We start from the raw sequence: 22,947 nt of genomic DNA, 5'->3' as shown, positions 1-22,947 counted from the left end.
TACCTTTAACTGTTCCTCACAGGGTTTATTTTACAGATCCTTCACCAAATTCTCTGAATGAGATAGTTTGTCACTGTCCTTTTTGATCTATGATGCCTAGAACTGGAGGCAGTATTCCAAATAGGGTCTGACCAGGGCAGAATAGAGTGGAACAATTACTTTCTGTGATATGGACTCAGCGCTCCTGTTAATGAAATTCTTGCTCAAACAAGCCTTACTTCTAAGAGTTTCCATTATTAAACTTCAGTTGATAGGGGGTTTTTTTGCACTTGATGACAAGTTTCGATCTGCAAAAGGAGGTGTATTGTATGGATGCAAGATTGTGGTAAAGTTGACAACGCTTAATATTTAAAACTGCACTTATGTGGCATTGGTTTGAATTAAAAATGTATTTATCTGAAAAGAAGGCATTGCTGAATTTAAGACTGTTCCTTCTTTCCACTAAGGAAGAATAGATAGGAAAAAAATTATAAATGCAGTCAAAAATCGTGTGCAATGCCCAGCTTCCCCACCATGTCAGTCTTGGGGTTTGAGCCTCAACCAAAAACAATTCTGGAGATTCCCATGCTCTAATGTGCACATGTGACATACTTATATGTGCATATATGTATATATGCATACAAATCAGCCAGAAACCATATCCAAAAACTACATACATGAATGTTTTAAATTACTGACTAAATTAGCCTGTAAAATAATTGTAAAATGAATTAATGCCTGTAGAAGGAAGGACATACGCTGTCTGGAATGCTAGTATGTGTCTTTCTCGTCTCCTGTAACAGTCCTGCCCTTATTGAAATACTGAGCCAGCCCTTTACAAAGGATGGGCTGTGGTGCAATGTGACAGAGCTGGGGGAGAAATGAGAATATGAAAAGAGGGAAAAAAGAATCAGCCATGGAAGTAGGGCATTGTTGGCTGTTTAGAGGTCTCAAAGATGGGTGGAACTCTTATGGGCAGTCCAGGAGCAGTTGCAGAATAACCCAGACTGCTACCATTTTGATAAGGGTCCTGAGACGCTAGCCATCACCAGCTTCTCACAGGTGAATAACTTGGGGAAGCGGGCTTGAAGATGCAAAGCCAGGCAGGCCTGGCGCAATAGTATCTGGCCAAAGCACCAAGTTAGGGGAGAATAGTGTATTCTAGGTATTGAGAGGTATGGCAAAATGCACATATTTAAAAGCATATGTTTTGATTTGCCATATTGATTTGTATGCTGAGCACTTTAAACTGTGAAGATTAGTGTTTGCCTAGCTGGGGAAAAACCCAAGCCTGACACATGATATTGTAATAGATGAACAGTTTTTCTTTTAAAACTTTGACAATACATTAAAAACAGCTGTAAAACTGTTCGCATGAAGTCAGGCATTAGCCACAAAGTTACCAAATCTTAACTTTATAGGTGAAGGATTCCATTTATAATAATTCTTTCCTAAATTATAGTAGTAGGTACAAAATACATAGAACTATCTTTTTTTTTTGTCCAGTTAATATACCACTAGGGGGCACAAAGTAACACTTTAGATCTTTGTCTTTCTAAACTTTTTATCCCCCTCAGCCTTATAATAATGTACATAACTTCCTTTGAGATGTTCGCGTTTACTGGTTCAAATCTGAATTTTAAAATTTATGAATTATAATACTCGATTGAAAACTATCCATGAATAGGGAGCTTAATTCAACAGAAATTTAAAGAAAGAGTACAGCTGCATGTTCAATAGAATATTTTAAAGATAAGCTAGAAATCATATAAAATTGCAGAATTGCTGCAGAAATAACCAGTGGTGGCTGAAAAGGCATGGAAATGTCCTAAAAAGAACTATATGGACCACTTTCCCCAACCTTATCTCCAGATATTTTGGATTACAATTTCAATAAACCCTGGTCAGTTTACTGAAGGGTAGCACATTCTGTTTAAACCAAGGTTATGGCAACCAGCTTGATTGATAACTGGCAAATAGAGGGAGAAAATGTAGAAGCAGTGGAAGACTTTGTATTTCTAGGTGCGAAGATTACTGCAGATGCTGACTGCAGTCAGGAAATCAGAAGACGCTTAATCCTTGGGAGAAGAGCAATGACAAATCTCAATAAAATAGTTAAGAGCAGAGACATCACACTGACAACAAAGGTCCACATAGTTAAAGCAATGGTGCTCCCCGTAGTAACATATGGCTGTGAGAGCTGGACCATAAGGAAGGCTGAGCGAAGGAAGATCGATGCTTTTGAACTGTGGTGTTGGAGGAAAATTCTGAGAGTGCCTTGGACTGCAAGAACGTCAAACCAATCCATCCTCCAGGAAATAAAGCCAGACTGCTCACTTGAGGGAACGATATTAAAGGCAAAACTGAAATACTTTGGCCACATAATGAGAAGACAGGACACCCTGGAGAAGATGCTGATGCTAGGGAGAGTGGAAGGCAAAAGGAAGAGTGGCCGACCAAGGGCAAGATGGATGGATGATATTCTAGAGGTGATGGATTCGTCCTTGGGGGAGCTGGGGGTGTTGACCGACAGGAAGCTCTGGCGTGGGCTGGTCCATGAAGTCACGAAGAGTCGGAAGCGACTGAACGAATAAACAACAAGCACATTCTGACCACAGGTGAAGGGGTGCTAAATGCTGTTCCCCGCCTTGAATTATGTATAAAAATAATAAAGGGATAAAAAATCTAAAAGAAAAAGACACCCCCTCATCCCAGCCTTGAAAAGAACGGATATCTCTGCTCTGTAAAATCTGTGGGCAAGACCTGCCTTTTTTAAAGATTGTCTGAAAACAATATTAAAATAGTTAAAACCTATCAGCCATTGTTAGCTAATATGCTGGCTGTAGTTCCAAAGGCTGAGACCATAAAAAGCTGTAATAAATTGAGCACACATCAGACAACCACTGAATGATGGGATAGTGAAAACAGGTAGTTTTATTTGAGTTGAAATCAATGCAATTAATAGAGTCTTGCTAATACATAACAAAAATATAACATCCTAGCTAGTAGAAATTAAACATTTAAGAGAGTATTAATACTGCAGGCAGCAGGCTGTTTGCCATGGATATATTCTCACCCTATCACCTTGCATTTGCTGTCCTTGCATAGTTATTTTGATTTACCATGGGTTGTTCAACAGATCATAATTAGCTAAGTTCGCAAACTTCACTGAACCATTTATTCAATTTATATCCTATCTTCTGCTGAAATACTCAATACACAAGTACTCAAATTGGGTGAAACAATTTATAAATCACAGTAGTTGGAATCACGTAGCGTACTGTATTCACCCAATGGAATGAAATTACAGATTGTGTCATTGTCAGTTGATTGCCGAGTATGGTCAAATATTCCATAAAGGCTGTGGAAGTTCTTCTAATATTGAAACAACATAATATGTTAGTTAGCAGGTATGAGAGTTGAAGGAGAAAACATTGGGAGAGCACCAGTTTGGGGAAATTTGGATGAGTGTGATTTCAGAATACAATGGTAGGTGAAAGGGATTCTCCTAGGAGCTAGCATGCTGGGGTAAATTAAAATTGCAAGCTAAAGTCAAAAGCCAGTTGGAAGAGATTCTCACTACCTAGCAAGATACCTTCCCTTTCTTAAATAATTACTGGTACTTTATTTTATACCTGCTTTTTTTTTTTTTTTTTTAAATGCTCTTAATTGCAACTCATCCTGCTGTTCCAAGATGAAAACTGAAGAATTAGTGTTCAGAGATTTGTACTAATTTATTTATATGTTAAGATAGAATAGTTGCATTTTTAAAAAGTTAAATTTCAGTTTCGTACTAATGAACCAGTTTTTGCTATTAAAGAAGTCTGTTGAAACAGATCAAATGGTGTTTTAATAGAAATATTTTAAAATATTTGACCATTATTTGATACTTCTGGTTTGCAAATTAACAGCATTACTTACAGCAATCAATTACACAATATTTGAAAATAAATCCCATAGAATTATCTTTTGCTTTACTAGATGACAAAAAACAACAAAATGAACTATCAGTACCAAGTTTGATACATTTCAAATATTATCAAACCATGTGGTTTAAATCCAGGATGGTAACCTTTTTGGAGCTGAGGACCAAACTTGGCCTTTGAGTAATGTTCCAGAGGTGATATTCCAGAAAGCAAAGGTGGGGGAACAAGGCAAAATAAAATAAACCCCCAAACTGTAGAATACCACCTCCTCCCCATTTGTATACATACATACACACACACACACACACTTAAACACCCCCTAATACTTCCACAGCTTTACATTTTAGAAAAGTAAAGCTTTTCTAAATAAAATAACAATAAAATATCAAATTTAAGTAACAGTTTTGAAGGACATTTGGAAAATTTGAATGTGCCTAACGTGGAATCCATTCCTGTATTAGCAAGCTTGGCAATGATTTTTGGTTCTCGTTTTTTAAGTGGAGAATGCGTACTTATTGAAATGTGGCTTTCTGCATAACACTTCCTTATTTCCTAAGGAAACTGGCCATTTCCTCTTCTTCATGAAGGACTATTTATGAATGTTTGCTTTCCTCTGATATATTCTTCTTTGCTTTCCTTTCATTCCAATTTGTTGATCATTTATCTGCTGTGCATTCTCCATTCACAGTACCTTTGGATTCCTGCTTTTATTTTTTTATATCCCAGATCCACTTCCCGTTATTTGGATTGCCTTAACAAATTACTTTGGTCCCTAGGACATGTATCAGATAGGGCTCTGCAGATTCTTTGAAAGGGGGACTTCAGAGTATCTGGAAGCACTTCTTTTTTTCAATAAGTGAAGCTGCCACATTTTTTTCCCAAGCTTTTGTGGCTACTTCCTAAGTTGCTGGAGTTTTTTACTGAAGCTATTGGGCCTGCACATGCTTGCAGAGACAGCTGGAAGGATCTTACAGATCAGTTATATGAATCTACCAAAAGGAAGTAGCTTCATTATTGAATTGAAAAGAGGTGCTTTCTATGTGCTTCCACGCAGGGATGTACACACATTTTTAAAAAAGGGGGTGGAGCTTTGATCTGCTAGTTGCGCCTGCCATTTGGATGCCGTTGACTCTCCCTGCAGACACCCCTGCTCCCACACATTGTGAAGCAATTCTTTCAAAGGATTTGTACAGCCCTAGTAAGACAGTTTTATTATTAGGTTCTAATCCTTGCCTTGAAATCTTTCTCTTGTCTTCCAGAAAATGAAGGCACTGAAACATATTTTGTATGTTGTACAGTTGGGAATATTTATAAATGTTGATATCATGTATTGTTTAACATATTCAGTATTTTTGTTTGTTAATACTATAAATCAATTTAGGATTTATTTTAGGCTAAAAGATTACTTTTAAATTAATTTTATAATAAATTCTACTTTAGCCTGTCTTTAGCACAAGTACAAAGCAATAAAGATATCCTTGCTGTTTCCTGACAAAGGCTGTTTAAATTTAGATCACAATATTTTCTGCTCTGCTAAAATGTCAACCTAATACTTCTGGTTCTTAACAGAAATTACTGCTGTTTCTCAGACTGTACACCTCATTGTAACTATGGGAGAAAATGCTCTGTTGATCAGTGTGGGACTGATTCCTGAGTAAACACGTTTCAGTTTTCAGATTACTTTGCATAATATAGAGGGGTGTTGACTGCTGGTGACTGCCCAGATTAGCCCCTGCAGTTTTCTTGGCAAGGTTTTTCAGAAGTGGCTAACCATTGCCTTCATATTGGGGCTGAGAGAAAGTGCCCAAGGTCACCCTGCTGGCTTTGTGCCTAAGGCGGGACTAGAACTTATGGTCTCCCAGTTTCTAGCCAGATGCCTTAACCACTACACCAAACTGCTGTCCAGAAAACAGTTAGCACTGTGTAAAACTAAACCTTTACCTCCTTCCTAGGACCAAGAGAGAGTGACTGGTCCAAGGTCACCCAGCTTGGCTCCATGCCTAAGGTGGGACTAGAACTCATGGTCTCCCGGTTTCTAGCCTGATGCCTTAACCACTACACCAGACTGGCTCTCATTATATGCACATACTGTTGTTGAAAGGATATAGCTGCTGCTCAGAATTTATATGGTGGGAAGAAGAAATACAGTGTGTATGTTTTAAAAATCTAAGAAAATATAAAAGGCCTGAGTTGTTTTTGCTAATTCTGCTAATAATACAATATTCCTTCAATTTTTGCTAAAACCTATGGTTGCAAATAAATGTACTAAATGAAATAAAATGAATATTCTTTTATGCACTTAGAGCTACATGTATATAGCAGGTGCCACAGGAGGAAAAGCAGTATGGTTGTTGTGATAGGGGATTACTCTTCCAAAAATATACATGTAACAAAAGTAGTACTGTGAGGAGATAAATGTAGAATGTGTCAGTAAGGAAATGTACATCTGCTGCCTGGAAAAATAGGAATGTGGATAAACCTTCTCTGACTAAAATTATTTTAATCTGCTTTTGTTTTGAACTACAGCAAGTAGTTCGCTTACCCCATAAAATGTTTTGAATGAAGCATGTACCTAGACTGCAATTCTGTGAGCTAAAGAAGGTTCTCTGAAAGTCTGTCAATTATTCCCTTTGATTTTCCATTCCAAAGATATTTTGTAACATAACTAATATTTATCTTAATAAATAATGTCTTGTGAGAGCCAGTTTGGTGTAGTGGTTAAGGCGTCAGGCTAGAAACCGGGAGACCACGCATTCTAGTCCCGCTGTAGGCACAAAGCCAGCTGTGTGACTTTGGGCCAGTCACTTACTTTCAGCCCTAGGAAGGAGGCAATGGCAAACAACTTCTGAAAAACTTTGCCAAGAAAACTGCAGGGACTTGTCCAGGCAGTCATCAGGAATCGGACATGATTGAATGAATTAAAAAAAAAAAAAGCTTATTCTAGGACTTTTCCACTAAGATATCCTAATAATAGAATTTTCAATAAGTTTTTATTTTAATGATGAGACAGTTTTAAATCTTATTCTTGAATTCATAACTTAGTAGATTTGGATGTCTAATTATGTATTTTTCAACAGGGTCAGCTTTCAATACTGCAAGAGAAAATAGACCACTTGGAACGGTTGCTGGCAGAAAATAATGAAATTATTTCAAACATAAGAGATTCTGTGATCAATTTGAGTGAATCTGTCAAAGATGGACAACATAGTCCAGAAGTGATAAACTTCAATCAAGGAAATTTTTCAGAAGTATTGCCTCTTGGCACTGCATATCTATCAGTTGAGCCTGAAGATTGTCAGTTTGCTTCAAAAATTGGAAGCCAAGCATCAGATGTTCAAGTAAGAATCAATTGAATAATATTATCCTTCTTCTATTTACTCCTTTGCCAAAGAAATATAGAGATCTTTTTGATAGCCTTTCAGATAGTTATGCTTGGATTACTAAACAAGCAAACACATAATTGGTTGGTAGATCAGTCAAACAAACATGTAGGTACTGAAATCACTGGGACTTCCAAGAAAATGTAATATGGTATGCAAATGTGAGAGTTTAAATGGTTTATATACTTCGTTTAAAGTAATCATTTTGTATTATGTGCAGTCTTTGCATCTAAATGTAATCTGGGTATATTTGCAAATAAATTTCTCCTCTTACTATTTTTATTTTTATTTTATTTTTTTAATTGTAGTTTGGGACTTTCTTTTTAGGTAGAGTGATTATATGTAATTGTTTGATATAGTTAACCTCTAGTGAATGAGAAGTTGCATTTAAGCACAGCATAAATGTTAGAATGACTTTTTCAAAGAATATTCTATAAAATGTTTTTCTCTGAGCTCTATTAACTGTTTTTTTAAATGGTAGATTACAGTTAAAAATAACTCTTTCTCCATAGCTGCAAATCTATTATATTGACATTCACCATACCAAATGTTAAAGTAGGCTGTGTTTTGGGGATTACTTACTGTGGAAATGCTTTGTCCCTTTAAAAAAAGACATTTGAAAATAAAGTGCTACTAGAGGCCAACAGCCAGTGATTCAACTATTTATTTCAAATCAGTGTGCAAAAATAATCTGTGACAGCTCTGTTGTTTCTTGCCGTTTGTCCTATCCTTCCCTTAGTTCTCCTCCTAGGTTCCTGAAAGTCTGGTCTTTTCTTTTCCCTAGAGTTTCCTCTGCCCATCTTTCCCCATTTCCCCTTCTTTGTTGTGGTCTAATAAGTTGCCAGGATCCACCACTAGATCCTTGTGGCTCTGAGATCAAGAGAACCCATCCGGTAATGAGCCAGATCACGTTTTGCTTGTCCTATCTTTTTCTAACATTAGGGAAGCTCAAATTATTAACAAAGGCTTACTCAATACAGTAAAAACATTTATTAAGGGTTTTAGAACCTAACTGATGAGAGGCCATGTTTGTGGGGGAGGGGAGGGGATAGTTGTGAGGAAGATGGGACTGAGATTTTCTTGATTTTTTTCCTGGGTTTCAACTTCCTTTTGTATTTGCTTGCATTGTTTATTTATTTTAGGGCCTACAATATAGTTTCCAAAAGTATAAGAAACCATGCCACAGAGTTTTGAAATTTGTGGCCAAAGGGACTTTGAGGGCTACACATCAACCTGGAGCTTCATGTTATGCAGCCATGATATTTTATATCATACAAAGTGTCAGATATAGAGCAAAGAACCATGCTGAGATCAGAAGTTTTAGCTCTAGTGTTTATTGTTCTGCTCTACAATTCAAAATCCTGCTAAACTGAGAAAGCACCAGCAATTCCTACCAGAAAAGCTCAGAAAGCTAAGGCGGTTCCTTTCTGGGTTTCTTGATAGGGAGGCAAAGAGAATCAGTACTGCGTGTGCATTTTCCCCCTGGAGAGTGCCCCCCCCTTCATCAGCAATGTCCATAACATAAAGTCTTTGTAAGGAGCAATCATTTAAATTATTTTGAGTCAAATTTATTGAAATGCCAGGCTGGCTTTATATCAGGTTAATGTTTGAATACTTGTACTTAGTACCCATAGTTAAACAAATTATAATAATTAGGCATTTCTAGAGTAATTTCTTCTGATATGCATTTGTATGATTTGAAGTGCTTTAGTGGGATTGCAGTTCATTGCAGTGCCATCAACTTCTAAAATGTGTGTAGATAACAGTGCTACCACTTCATTTTACAAGGAGAATAGAATAGTTTCTTTCTTGTAGTGTTGGGACTAAAATTCCTCAAAATTTCTGGCCAGCTGTTGGCTAGGGATTTGGGGAGATGTGATTCCAGTGTATCAGGAGAACACCAAACTGAATTAGAATTTTGTGTTCTTTGATTATTTGACTTACTGTGAGATGTAATAGCTGTTTACATGCTTTTGAGTATTTAATGTAGGATGAGCAACCTGTGGGACTCCAGATTTTGCTTATGACTAGGGTTAAAGAATGCTAGGAATTGCAGATCAGGTTGTCTGACCTGATCTAATGTGATAAGAGATTGTCTGTCAGTTTACTTTAATATCTAATTGTCCAATATTCCATCAGTGTCAAGTCTATAATTCTAACAGACTCTTCTAGGTGATATGATAGTTATTTCCAAAAGTAGAATTGGCAAGTAGATGGTAAATTGCCAGCACACTTATTGTAACGTCCTTTTGTCTGTTAGGCAATAGAAGTGTGGTTTGTTTGGTTGAGATTGTTATATGGTCCCTTGATTAATGTACTATGGTTCTTTTAATTCTGTTCTTTTTAACTTTAAACAGGTTTTATTATGTTCTTGTTGATCGTTATTATATTGTTCTCACTGATCATTCTTAGCTGACCGAAGTTCATATGCAAGATAAGCAGCCATATAACGTTAATAAATAAATACCTAAATAAATACGTAACTAGCATGTGCTATATGGACGCTAATGAGGTTAAGGAAGCAAAGCATTGCAGTTAGTGGTTCCTAGTAGGCCTCTGGATTGAGGCATATAGTCTCTCATTTATCTGCTATTCTGGTAGAAGCATGTCAAAAGGAATTCAGGAGGGCCTTGAAACAACAACTTTTTAAAAAAAACTTTATTAATTTTCATAGTTAAAGTAAAAAATATAGAATATAGAAAAGCTAGAGTACAGAACTAAAGAAAAAAGTAAAACTATAGAAGTGCAAAATAGAGGGAAAACAGAAACAGGAAGTGACTTCTGACCTTCTTAAATACAGATATGAATGCATTTACAAATATAATCTCTTACCATTAGTTAAACCTTGGTAACATAATTTCTATCAAATAAAACCATTTAATCATTAAAGCCCAAAATCAAAGCTTCATTTTTTTCTGACACAAGCAAATAGTCTAAAAGTGGTTGCCAAACAGAGAGATATCCAGACACGGTATTTTCTCTTATCAGTGCTGTTAACTTTGCCATTTGGGCCAATTCCATCAGTTTAATCACCCATTCTTCCACTGTAGGAATTTGTGGTTCTTTCCATCTTGGAAACAGCATCTTCAAATGGATGCAGCTGCTACAAGGAATAAATTCAGAGGGGTTAGGGAAGGGACTTTTTGATAAGAAAATAGCTTTGTAGAATAAGATATGTTAATTCTTTGCTGGTATTTTCTATTTTCTTGATTTTTTTTAGAGCTTTGATTGTTCTTCTGTTTGTGCAGCTTTATATCAGTTTCTTTAAACATACCATCTTGAGGGAACAAAACCTAGGCAGTGGATCCCAAGAGTCTTGGGAACTCCCAAGAAGTTATACTTGTGTACACCAAAAACTTCAGGAAACCAGCTAGTCTAGGGAGAGAATGCTATTAAGATACGCAATAATACCAACGATTTGAAATAATAAAATATTAAAAAGAAATATTCCTTAAAGTTTGATAAAAGATGTAGGCAAGTCAGATTTTTACTGCCTGTTCATCATTTATCTGATGTTGAAAGGTCAAATGCTTGAGGCAGATATTGAAAAAAATGTTCTCCACAATTTGAATTTTTGGTTTCTTTCTTGGGTTGGGTTGTAGAAAGGAGTAGTGTGCAAATTGATTCCAACTCCTTCCTAACAGAATTGTACTGCAAATTTTTGGAATCTGCCTGAATTTTCCTTTAACTCAGGGAATTTGCAACTATAGTAATAATGTTTGGTGGGCAAATATGTTGTATATATACTGTGTGTGTGTGTGTGTAAAAGGCATTAGTCTTTCAGCTTGTTTTAATTCTTTTGCTGCTTTAGTTGTTTTCTCCAACAGTTGCAGAAGTTGGAGTGTGTGAGAGAGAAGACAATGTAGTTTGGGCAGTAATATGCATAAAAGAATTGTTTTTCTTTGGAGTATTTTGTTTATCAGAATTTCTGAGAATTAGCTGAATTCTTAAAGTTTGTGGATAAGAAATTATTATTACAGGGTAGTCCTTTATACATCTTTAAAAAAAGTATTATCTACTGATGTGATTTCCACGAAGAAAGAGAGAATCCCATTTGTTCAGAGCAAGTGCCGGAGAACTTAATTGAACTTAGTTTCTCAGTAGACATGTATAGGATTGGTCTGTCGGTTAAGGTGGAAGCACAAATTTGAATTTGCTTAATACCTGTTTATTTTGCATCTGTTATTGGCAGGAATAATTTATTACATACGGGTTAACCGAAGCTAGATTAAAGACTGAATTTTATTTCTTCATGATCATTAGTGTTATGTTAAGTGACACTTCAGTATTTTTATGTTCACAATGTGTGTGTGTGTGTGTGAGGGAGAGAGGGAGAGAGAGAGAGAGAGAGAATGATTGCAGGAAGAATTAGTTGAACAATAGGAATCTTGGATATAAAATATGTGTATGTTTATAGAAGGTGATGTGTGGCACACTTCAGACTGTTGTGACTGATATCAAAACAAATAGTGTTTGTATAAAATTCTATGAAAAGTATTCTTGGAACAGCATATTCAAACAAAACTTCAGAATGAAGCTTTTTATTTATTTATTTATTTATTTGTGCCTTTGAGACTTTACTGACTCCTGGCAACTGCCTGGACAAGTCTGTGTAGTTTTCTTGGCAAGACTGGTTTGCTCTTGCCTGCTTCCTAGGCCCGAGAGAGAGTGAATGGCTCAAAGTCACCCAGCCGTCTTTGTACCTCCTGGTTTCTAGTCCAGTGCTGTTAATCACCAGATCAAACTGGCTCTCAGTGATTTGTTTGAACTTTGTTTAATAGTAAATTAGTGGGCACAACCATGCTTGCAGAACTATGCACATCAGCCACTTAATTTTACATATCATGGCCTACCCTTTTTATCCATTTTAGATGCTGAAAGTCTATGACATCCTTCCTTTTGATAATCCAGATGGTGGAGTTTGGAAACAAGGATTTGATATAACTTATGATGAACATGAGTGGGATGGTGAACCTCTTCAAGTTTTTGTTGTGCCTCACTCACATAACGACCCAGGTAACATTTCAGAAAGCTTTAAAATGTGTTTGCGGCAATCATATTTGTGTCCTCATCTCCATGAAACTTCATGTTTTCTCACCATAAAGTCACAACCTGGTTCTCCTTTACTAATGTTCTTTCCTTGATTCCGTTGCTACTAAGAATACTTTATAGGTTACAGAATCAGCAGGTAGTCACTCTAGCTGGCTAGACTTTCGGTACAAATTGTCCAGAAATAGCCAAAAGATTTCTGTATTTGTTGCTCATGGATATGAGCAAAAATGAGAGAGCAGTGACATGCTAAGCTGTTATTACATACTTCACCACAATTTCTGTTTGCAGAAATAGTCTGCCTTAATCTTTCAGCCTACCCACCAATAAACAAAGAACTGGACTGGACTCCACAGTTCAAAATAAAGAGATTGCACAATATGATTTTGCTGGCATTGGTTGCCAGCTAGTAGCCAATAAATTTGGGGTTTTGAAGACAATAGGCTCAAACGAGGGTGAATGCCAAAAAGGATTTTTTTTTGAGTAAATGTTAAGAAAATTGCAGGAGAAAAATATACTAGACTGTGTCACCTCAGCCTGTCAGGGACCCCAAAATGATGGCAAATAGGCCCCCTGGAACTGGCTGGCAACTGCATAGTACCTTCCAAGATCATTAGATCTGTGGCAAGGTTCACAGTATCTGGGAGCTTCTGCCACCTTTTTATAATTTTTGAAGGACAGAGAGTATAAACCACACAACACCTGGGGATGGCTTGGTAGCACATCTTATCAGTGACTTGGTCAGACAGTGGACCCACTGCTGGGGATATTAAGTAAAACATTGTTTCCAGCACACAACATTTAGAAATGGTCTGATGACATATCTTGTCAATAACTGAGAAACCAAGGTATTCTATGTGAGGCATCTTTTCTAAAAGTGCCACTATTTTCCCTCCCCACTGCAGGCATCTGATTAGGGACCTCATGTTGTTCTCTTTATCTTAATTGTTACAAGCAGCAATGCAGATAAAATGCTCAAAGTAAGAGGCATTTCATTCAATTTGCAAAGCTTGTTAAGTAATTCCTTCTGAGTGTAGAGGAATTTACAGTATAATGATACAGTTTGCAAAGCTTGTTGAGTAACTCCTCCTAAGCACAAGTGTGGAGGAATTTCATCTTATAGAGAAAAAATGGCCTGTACCGTCTGGCCAGTTCTTCCATGATGACACTACAGTGGTGTCCTAGGATTGCAATTCATAATGAGAAACTCACAGATGTATTTAAGGAGGTGAATTGAGCTCAGAGTGTGGTGTCTCACAGTGTGGAAACTGGCTAAAAACCTTGAATAGTTTCACAGTGTGATTAACATATCCTGGTACAGTACTTTGCATGCCCCATTTTGTTACTTAAATTCTAAGGGGTTAAGTACATTAGGCCCCAGAGCACCTAAATAGCACCTAAACAGTTTCTGAGTTAATGTATTTTAGAGCTGTTTACTACTTAGAAGGTTAAGTCTGCTGAACTTGTTTAACAGTTCAGCCAATCAAAAAGTTTGGGTGTCCCAAATTTATGTGTCAAAATTCTGAAGAGAAATACATTGTATATAACATACTTACTTTTACAATAGTTTTAGTCTGAATAATAGAATATCACCTTATAGGTAAACTCTTAAGAGAATTGAATTTAGAATTTTGGTTTAGAATTTTGAACAATTGTTTGCTTTCTGCTATAAAGTAAAAGCCTTTGTGTTAGCTCTTATGGATGTTCATTCTTGAAACTTCCTGTAGTAAAGAGTTGCAAAATACTTTCTTACTGTCTTGATTTGAAAACCTTGAACCATTCGCTTGATATTTCAGTGACATTTTGTACTTGGGAATAACAGTATACCAAAACCAAAAAAGATTCTGCAGCATCTTAATCTGAGACTTGTAGAAGACTGAGGCTATTAGTATCAGCCTTACCCATATAAATATTCCATGTCTTTCAGTCTTATTTAAATGTGCTCATGTCATATAATAGCCTGTTTGCATGTTTCATTAAGAGTTATGCCATATTGGCTAAAATCCAATTCCATATTTCAAATTGTTTATTGTATAAAGGTTTAAATTGTTTGAAAGAGCAATTAAAATGTTAAATACAGAAGCCAACATTCATCAAATTAATAACAGTTATTGTTCTCTCATTACTGTACAAATAGGTCCTTGCACATAATAAATGTATTTAACATTATGGGACATCTGTGGAAGTTTACATCTGTTGCTTGAGTCTTGCATAATTACAGTGAGCATATTTTGATGGAAAACATAAAGGACAAACCTGTAAAAGGGGCAAAGCTGAAAGAGGTTCACAAAGATAAAAAAAATGTTTGTTTATAACCTTGCTTTAAGAAGGAAAATTCAAGAGCAAAATCAAGAAAATAAATAATTAAATTAAGTAAATCGAAAGGACAGCTTTCTGAAACAGAGAACTGCCCTTTATAATAACGGACATATGGTCACTGTATGCATAATCCAAGGCCTAATGGTAATAACTGACACGATTTTCAGGATCTATGCACAATAGTTCCTTGTGCTTTACTACTTACTTTCTTTTATGTTTGCCTTTAGTAGTTGACTTTGCCAGAAGCTCATGTGGCATATTAAACAAAAGCACAGTGGCAGTAGACTGGCAAGACATACCATCTAATTCATTTTTGTTCGGTTTTGCTATATTAATTTTTATGCCAGAAACTCTGAGAAATACTTAACAATTATTTTTTAGCTATTTCTTTGACGCACTGGTTACCTGACTTCTTCTTGTCCTTCTATCAAATGAGATTGTATATTCTGTTTTTAGAACAATCAAGCCACCATTTTTCTTTGCCTGATCAACAAAAGATTATTGTACAATTCAGATACTTGCAAATATTCTTATAGATGTTGAAAAGAATCTAACACCCTTTTTAGCAATTTATTTTAACTCAAGTCATTCCTTTAAGATTCGTATCTTATATTTCTCTGTATGTTCAAATTACGGCCTTCTGAAATCCCTGATATTTGGGATCTCATCTACATCTAAGGACATATTAATTTTAATTGTCCCATTCTTTTCTTTTAGAAAGCTCACAGTGACTTTCAGAAAATTTCGTTCTGAAGGGATTCATACCTACTTAGTTTCTAGCATAAGAAGATAATTTTCATTTTGATACAAACGTGAATGGAATTTCAAAGACTTAAATTGGCTTCATTTTTTATCCATTAAAATCACATTTATTTTGTTTCCTGATTTGTTTACATCACATTTGTTTCCATTCGCATTCACTTTGGGGAAGTTTTTTTGCCTTCTTTCTTGTCACTTGTAGTTCAAGCAGTAGCAGAGTGATTTTGTCTCCTTTTGGCCACCATTTTGTTCCCAGAATTTTATGGAAGTGGTAAGAGCACTGTAGGAATCATTATTATTTTTCTGGAATGTTCTGGAATGACATAGTTTTCAGGAGCTTCTGGGAAAATAATTGTCTGCATGCATTTGTAGAGAGAATAGTTTGTTGCTTCTCCTTTCTCCTATATTTGGAGTAATGAAACAAATCCAACCTACACACACTTATTGCTTGTTTAGTAACAAAATGCAGTTGAACTGAAGTAAACCATCTTGGTTCATTTTTTAAATATTAAATGAAAATTAATACCTTCTTTAAAATTTTAGAGCAGTTGACTTGCTCAGGAAGATATTAGCATTATCACCATAGTTTATGCTTTTGAAATGTTTAAAAGTCACTTTAAATACAGATATACTTCAGAATACTTCTTGTGTTTTCTTACTGTTCAGTTCAGATTTCCAAACTAGTCACAGTTTAGTTTCCACAGTCACAGTCAATTTTTTGTTACACAAATGGCTGTGATGATTGTTTCTGGGAATCCCTGATTTTATCATAATATATTCAGTTTAATTTGTTCAACATGTGATGTTATGTTTAATAGGTTGGCTGAAGACATTTGATGACTACTTCAGAGATCAGACACAACACATTCTCAATAACATGGTTATTAAACTTCAAGAAGACAAAGGAAGGAAATTTATGTGGTCTGAAATCTCTTATTTTTCAAAGTGGTGGGATGGAATAGATAGTCAGAAGAAGGATGCTGTGAAAAGGTCTGGATATTTTATTTCAATATTGCATGCATATATTTTCTTTCAGCCTATCATATGCCCTAGTGTAAAACCGCATCAGTATTCACTGTCATTGTAACACGGTTTTTGTATAGGTTTATAAATTACAGTATTCTAATGCATAGCTAGACTTGGGCTTTATTTCTTGAGGCACAATTTAGCTTCATTTCTTTTAATGTTATGATTAAATTACCAAGTGCCATAAGTGTGAGTACTTTGGAGTAGAAATGTTAAGTCATAGCTAAGGTCATTTCTTTTATAAAAATAGTGGTGCTGGTTCAGTTCAAAACAATGAAATGATAATTTGGCTGACTTTTGAAACTCCATTATTAATATTCACCCACTCTAGACATTTGATAAAACAGGCCAGTTTCTCCCAACAGACACAGTATGATAACTAAATCCATATTTCCCTATTGGCAGTAACTCACATAATTTTACTTCCAAGTCAGTGGAATAAAATGGAAAGAATAGAGATGGAGCAAAAACAAAATAGAACAAGATAAAGGAACTTTAACTGATGTATCATAAGAACTAATGACGTCAGTTATAGTCTTTGCATCTCATATCAATATATCTCACCCTGCATCTGCATGTATGTCTCCATCCATCTATCCATATTGCCTGATCCACGCATTCATGTTTCCTGTTCCACTTAAAAAGAAACTAAGTTAGCTATTGAAGATATAAAGCAAGAGCCAACAACCCAGAGACTACATTTATCCCCCAACCCATTTTAAGGCTGCAAAGTTATCCTAAGAGTTTGCTGCTAATTTTTTTCCCCCAACCAAATGGTGGCTTTGAGCAGTTTTATTTTTCTTCATTAGAATGAAATAATCCACAGTGTAGGTATGTAATGTGTCTTTTAGGCTCAATGCACATTTTATAGTTAACCCCCCACACTGATAGCCCCTCCCCTGCAATTAAAAAAACAAACAGGCACAGAATTTTGGTCATTCTCTTTGTATTCCAAATGACAATGTTTCTTTGTAATAATATATCAAGTATTTATTATTAATTTGTGTGAATTGATGTTTCTGGAACTGTGATATTGTCACCGTTTTCCTAATAAGTATTCACATGTTTGTTATTAGCCAGGTTAACATTAGCTCTAGGCATAAGTCAAGACAACTGGCAATTCTAACTGATCGTATCATTAAATAATAATATTAAAATTCATAAACAGGGTGGCAAGTATAAATCAGATCTAGTTCTCAAACTCCACAAGCAGAAAAATTAACTTACTGTATATTCTTGCGGCTAAATCAAGAATTTTAGGTGCTAAAATACATCCCGCAAAATGGGTTTGGCTTACCTGCAGATGGGCTTGTTCATCAGTATATATGGTAGGTTTTTCCCTCAGCTTTTTTTAAAAGTACTTGTATATCCTTCATATACTCATGGACAAGCCCATCTGCTGATAAGTAGATCCTTGAATTTTTAACCAAAATACTGTTTTTCATTGTATTTTGCATAAAAATTTGAGGGTCGGCTTATCCTCAGATTGCCTTATACACAAGTATATATGGTACTATTGCTAACATGCAGTCTATGAATCAACTTTGATTTGTTTTGATTGCTTTGCATGAGCATTGGTTATAGTGACTGTTAGCAACATAGTATTATCCCTAATAATATTGCAGCATCTCTAAATATTAAACAGATGAACATAGTTTACATAGCAGTTGAGTCCATCAGTGTTTAACTTGATCATACTTTAATGCTGTTTTGCATAAGTAACCCAAACAACTCTGGGCGGCTTAAACTAAAATCCAACTTATTTAAAAAAAAAAAAAAACAGACCAGAAAAGCAACGTACAAAACCAAAAGGGGGGCTTCACAATCACCCTGCCCCCTAGGCCTGGGAGAACAGTCAGGTCTTCTGCAAGTTCCTGAATGACATACAGGTGGTATAAATTACAAAGAAGAAAATAAGAATTGTTTGGAAGAATACAAAGTGTGTTGCTTATAATCTTAAAATGAGTTTAATTCATCAAAATGTTTTCTTTTATGCTTGTTGAACACCTCAGAAAATGTTTTAATATTTTAAATTTTTAAAGAATATTTAAAACATTAAAACATTTTCTGTGGTGTTCAACAAGCATAAAAGAGGTGTTCAAAAAGCATATTTTAAGGATGTTTAAAACCTAATTAGCTTGGAAGTGTAAAGTAGACAAGGAAATGCATACTCATATAACTCATACAACTATTTTGGGGTATGTGTTTTATCAATATATAATTCTTCAGTATTGGAAAAGCAGTTAATTCCAGTTTTATAGAGTCCTGGAGTGATGAAATATGTTAACTTTCTATCTTTGAACTGGCTCTCTACTGGTGTAATGGAAAGATAGATCAATAGTCTGTGTGGTCAGGTTTTAACGATTTGTTTAAAAGCTGGACTGAATGACCTTTTCTGTTTGTAATATGTTTTATCTTTTAGTTTATTTTTGTGATTTTTAAATGTAATTTATCTTGTTTTCTTTTCTCTTTCTTTATATTATTTTAGTTTTTCTTTTCACCCTTTCTTTGTAAATGAAATCAATACAAAATTATACTCATAGCTCCTTTCAGTGGATTATTATCCTTATGTTAATTTTTATGCAGATGAAGTAGTTATAGACCCATAGTTGGAGTAGACCATTGAATGGAATAAGTGAGATACCCAGTTTCTTTAAACTTCAAATAGTCTTTATACTATCTTGTGAAATAAGGTGTCACATATTTTTCTAGTAAAATATGCTTCAAAAGATGATACAAGTAGCTATCTTTTTTTGAGCAATGAAATACTATCAGTATTTAAAGATGACTGACTTTATCATTGTGCATAAACAGTATTACAAATAATTAAAAAATGGTAAACACATTTTTCAGGTTAATAGAAGATGGCCAGTTTGAAATAGTAACAGGAGGTTGGGTCATGCCTGATGAAGCTTCTGCCCATTATTTTGCTTTAATTGACCAATTGATAGAAGGACATCAGTGGCTAGAGAAAGCTCTAGGTAGGTTCACATAATTTGTCTTGTGATTTCAACTTTGCTAGCTCTTCTATTTGAGTATAGAGGTTTAAGAAATGAGTTGTTACTCATTGAATCAATCATTGTCCTTTACAAATTGCTGAACCACAACTGACAATATCAAAAATGTATATAATAAAGTGTGCCTAGCTAGGTTTATAGTAGAAATAGATGTCAGTAAAAACGTTTGAAGAACTCAGCTCTTAATACATTATTGCAACAAATTCAATGTGACTTCTGGATTAGTATAATTACCGAGTTTTCAGTGCTAGTTTTTTTTTAAAACTGTTGATTATTTCTTAGGTGGCAAAAGATATAAATAAATTCTAAGTATTAAGACTTCCTAAAACTGAATCTGCAGATTCTGATTTTAGCAAATGACAGCTAGCTTCAAAAAGGGTAGAAGAGAGAAAGATTGTGATGAGAAGGGAGGAAAAGTAACCAATTTCTTAATCATTGTAGGTATAATATTCCAAATTTGTAATAAAAATTCATTTGAAACATAAACAATTAAGGAAAATGCCTATGTAATTTTTAAAGTAAAATTTACCTTGAAAATTGTTATTTCCATCTGTATAGTCAAAGTGGAAATCATGATAATTTTCAGCCTTAGGGCTCTTGTGGGATTTCCACATAGTCTTTCAATAGACACAAATCAGACATTTTTGAGGTTACTTATAATTAATCATGTCCTTCCAAATCCATTGAATGGGTATGTTTATAAATACAGGCTAGCCAAATGGTTTAAGTTGATGGATCTGATAAGTCATTAAAGTACCACATGTTATCCTTCAAGTTGAGAAGAGGGTGCTTTTAAAATTCTGCACAATGAGATAATAACTTTGGAATCCCACCATGTTCACAGGCAGTTCCCTAAGCTTGCTCATCCTCCTGATGTTTTTTTTTCATTGAAAATTAAAAAAAAAAATTAAAGGCTGCTGTGCTGCAGAGTAAAATGCATCACCACCATTTTAATTTCCAAGTTAAAATGGGCTGCACTTTTTTTTCTTAGCAAATAGAAATGGTAGGAAGTCAAGGGTTAGCATTCATTTTGTATGGCTGTATTTAAGTGTCTCTAATTTCCTGGAAAAGTTGATGATTTGTGTGTGTGTATAGGGAAAATATATCTCTGATTTTACATTTGGGGGTTAGATAGCACCTTTGCTTCATACTTGGGTTCTCTGGCCAGTTTCTTTCAACCTCAACAGTTTACCTTTTAGGATTTTGTTTTGTTTTGTTTTAGAATTGACTATACCCCCTGTCATGAGTACTGATGGCGAGCAGGAGGGGGCCTCTATCCAGGGGGGAAAACGCATGCATAGTACTGAGGAATTAAGCAGCCATTCAAAGAGACACAGATCAGACCCACCTTAACTTTTGGGGTTTATCTGTCTGGGTTTTCCCACACTTCTTCAGTTTGTTAGGATTCTGTCTTATGTAGCAGTAATAAACACTAGAGACCTACTCCTCGTCTCAGCGTGATTCCTGACTGTTGGGACACCCCCACCCCCATGGCAGCCAATCCAATGTGCACTAGTCCTCAAATATTGGGGACCCCTGTGTTAATGTGTAAAAAGAAATGTTTTATGTTTTTATAGTCTGGGATTATGTTGCTTTCAACACACATTCTTCTTGTTAGGAGTAAAGCCAAAATCTGGCTGGGCAATTGATCCATTTGGACATTCACCAACTATGGCTTATCTTCTGAAACGTGCTGGATTTTCCAACATGCTTATACAGAGAGTTCATTATTCAGTTAAAAAACATCTTGCAACCCAGAAGGCACTAGAATTTTTTTGGAGACAGAATTGGGGTAAGTATCACTTTCTCATGAGCTCATATTGTTATTGCAACAAATACTTTGGCATCCTTGGTGCTCTCTGAGCTTAGTTGTTTGCTTGCAGAAAGATTAGGGCATTGTTTTCTGCTTGATCGTTTGCCTGTTGTTAATCCCTGCTTAACTGGGTGTTGGCTGCTGGAGAGGATCTGTTCTGGTCTTTTCGTTTCCCTCTTAGCTTTTTTATTGTCTCCTTTGAATGGTGTGTAAATGTGGTTTATCTCTATGTGTCTATTGATGGCTGATTTGTCTGAATGCCAAACTTCCAGGAATTCCCTAGCATTTTTGGATTTAACTTGGTCAATGCTCAGTTTCCCAGTTGAAACTATGGTTGAGTCTGTCCATGTGCTGAATCTGTTCATGTAGAAATAAACCATATTTATACATAATTCAAAAGAGACATTTAAAAAGCTAAGGGGGAAACAAAAAGATCAGAACACATCCTTTCTAGCAGCCAACACCCAGATAAGCAAGGGTTAACATCAGGCAAACAATCAAGCTGAAAACAATACCCTAATCAAGGAACTCCCAAGGAGAAAACCACACCCCCACCAACACTGGGAGGACAAGCTGCTGTATATAAACAGGGAGCAAACCCCACACTCACTCGCACTGATGATGTTAACCTAGTTGGGTAATGAAATGTTTGCAAGCAAACAACCAAGCTCAGAGAGCACCAAGGACTCCACAGTTCAACCCTGAGCTGCATATATTCTTTTCAATTGGAACAAATACTTTATAGCCACAAATTGTACTTCTTTGAACATTTAAATCTATATAGCAGTCTTGGAAGTTAAGTTACATATTTAAAATAGTATGTTAAATACAGGTGCTATATCATTCAATAGGTGAATTAGAATTTTTTTAAGTATCTTACCATTTTTCCTAAAACAGGCAAACTTGTATCTTTGAACATCTTCGAGAAGGGAAATAAATCCTGGGAAATACCTGAAGAATATTAAACCTTGGAAAATTGTCTTATGAAGTATATTACTCTGCCACCATTTACTAAAGCCCATTAGTTTGTTTTGCCAGGATTTAATAGTGTTGTTAAGCTCTTAGAAAAATAGTGTCCTCCATTTTCTACCAATATCATGGTAAATTTCAAGACTGAATACTGGCAATGGGAGTATGGCCTTAATTCATTAAAATACTGTATGCACTTCAGTTACTGTAAAGATCTTGGTGGTAAATGAATTACAAAATACATAATTATGACTCCTAAAATCTTGCAAGGAGTGAACTTTTTGTATTACGATGTCTGTTGCCCAGAGTAATGCAGTATCAGCTCTGAATAGACTTCTTTGTCAGCATTTTGTGTTGTAGCGTAAGTTATGCTGTCAAATCTGTGTTAGCAAAATAGTAAGATAGTTGGCTTCTTTGTTTTGTTTTTTGGTGTAGATAAATAAATAAAAAATCTGATTCATTCATCCTCCCACTTTTGGAGAATGGGCAGTGTTATTGAACATGATAAAGAATTTTAAGAATGGGTAATTTTAAGGAAGCCTGGAGGAATAGATGCATTTATCCATTTTTATTTATTTAAAGGGTTTTTTATCCTTCTCTTTAGCCAAATGTCTCCCAGAGCAAATATAAGTAGTAACACAGTGCCAGTGCTTAGGCTTACAATCAAGACATAACTCACAATGAAAAAGGAACGGGGGGAAGGAGATGGA

The 22,947-nt window shown here is 35.4% G+C and overlaps 1 protein-coding gene across 1 annotated transcript in view; it reads left to right on the top strand.

Annotated features, from left to right (window-relative positions):
- MAN2A1 (mannosidase alpha class 2A member 1) overlaps nucleotides 1-22,947 on the top strand; it is a 65,619-nt gene that overhangs the window by 5,214 nt on the left and 37,458 nt on the right. Inside the window, exons 2-6 of the mRNA XM_063295344.1 lie at nucleotides 6,983-7,243; nucleotides 12,157-12,301; nucleotides 16,231-16,402; nucleotides 19,292-19,419; nucleotides 21,074-21,247. Coding sequence (XP_063151414.1) covers nucleotides 6,983-7,243; nucleotides 12,157-12,301; nucleotides 16,231-16,402; nucleotides 19,292-19,419; nucleotides 21,074-21,247 — 880 coding nt within the window. The remainder of the gene's footprint in view (nucleotides 1-6,982; nucleotides 7,244-12,156; nucleotides 12,302-16,230; nucleotides 16,403-19,291; nucleotides 19,420-21,073; nucleotides 21,248-22,947) is intronic.

The sequence above is a fragment of the Candoia aspera genome, chromosome 2, assembly GCF_035149785.1.
Source record: "Candoia aspera isolate rCanAsp1 chromosome 2, rCanAsp1.hap2, whole genome shotgun sequence".
NCBI lineage: Eukaryota > Metazoa > Chordata > Lepidosauria > Squamata > Boidae > Candoia > Candoia aspera.
Note: the sequence above shows the minus strand (reverse complement) of the source record. Positions and strands in the feature narration are given on the sequence as shown.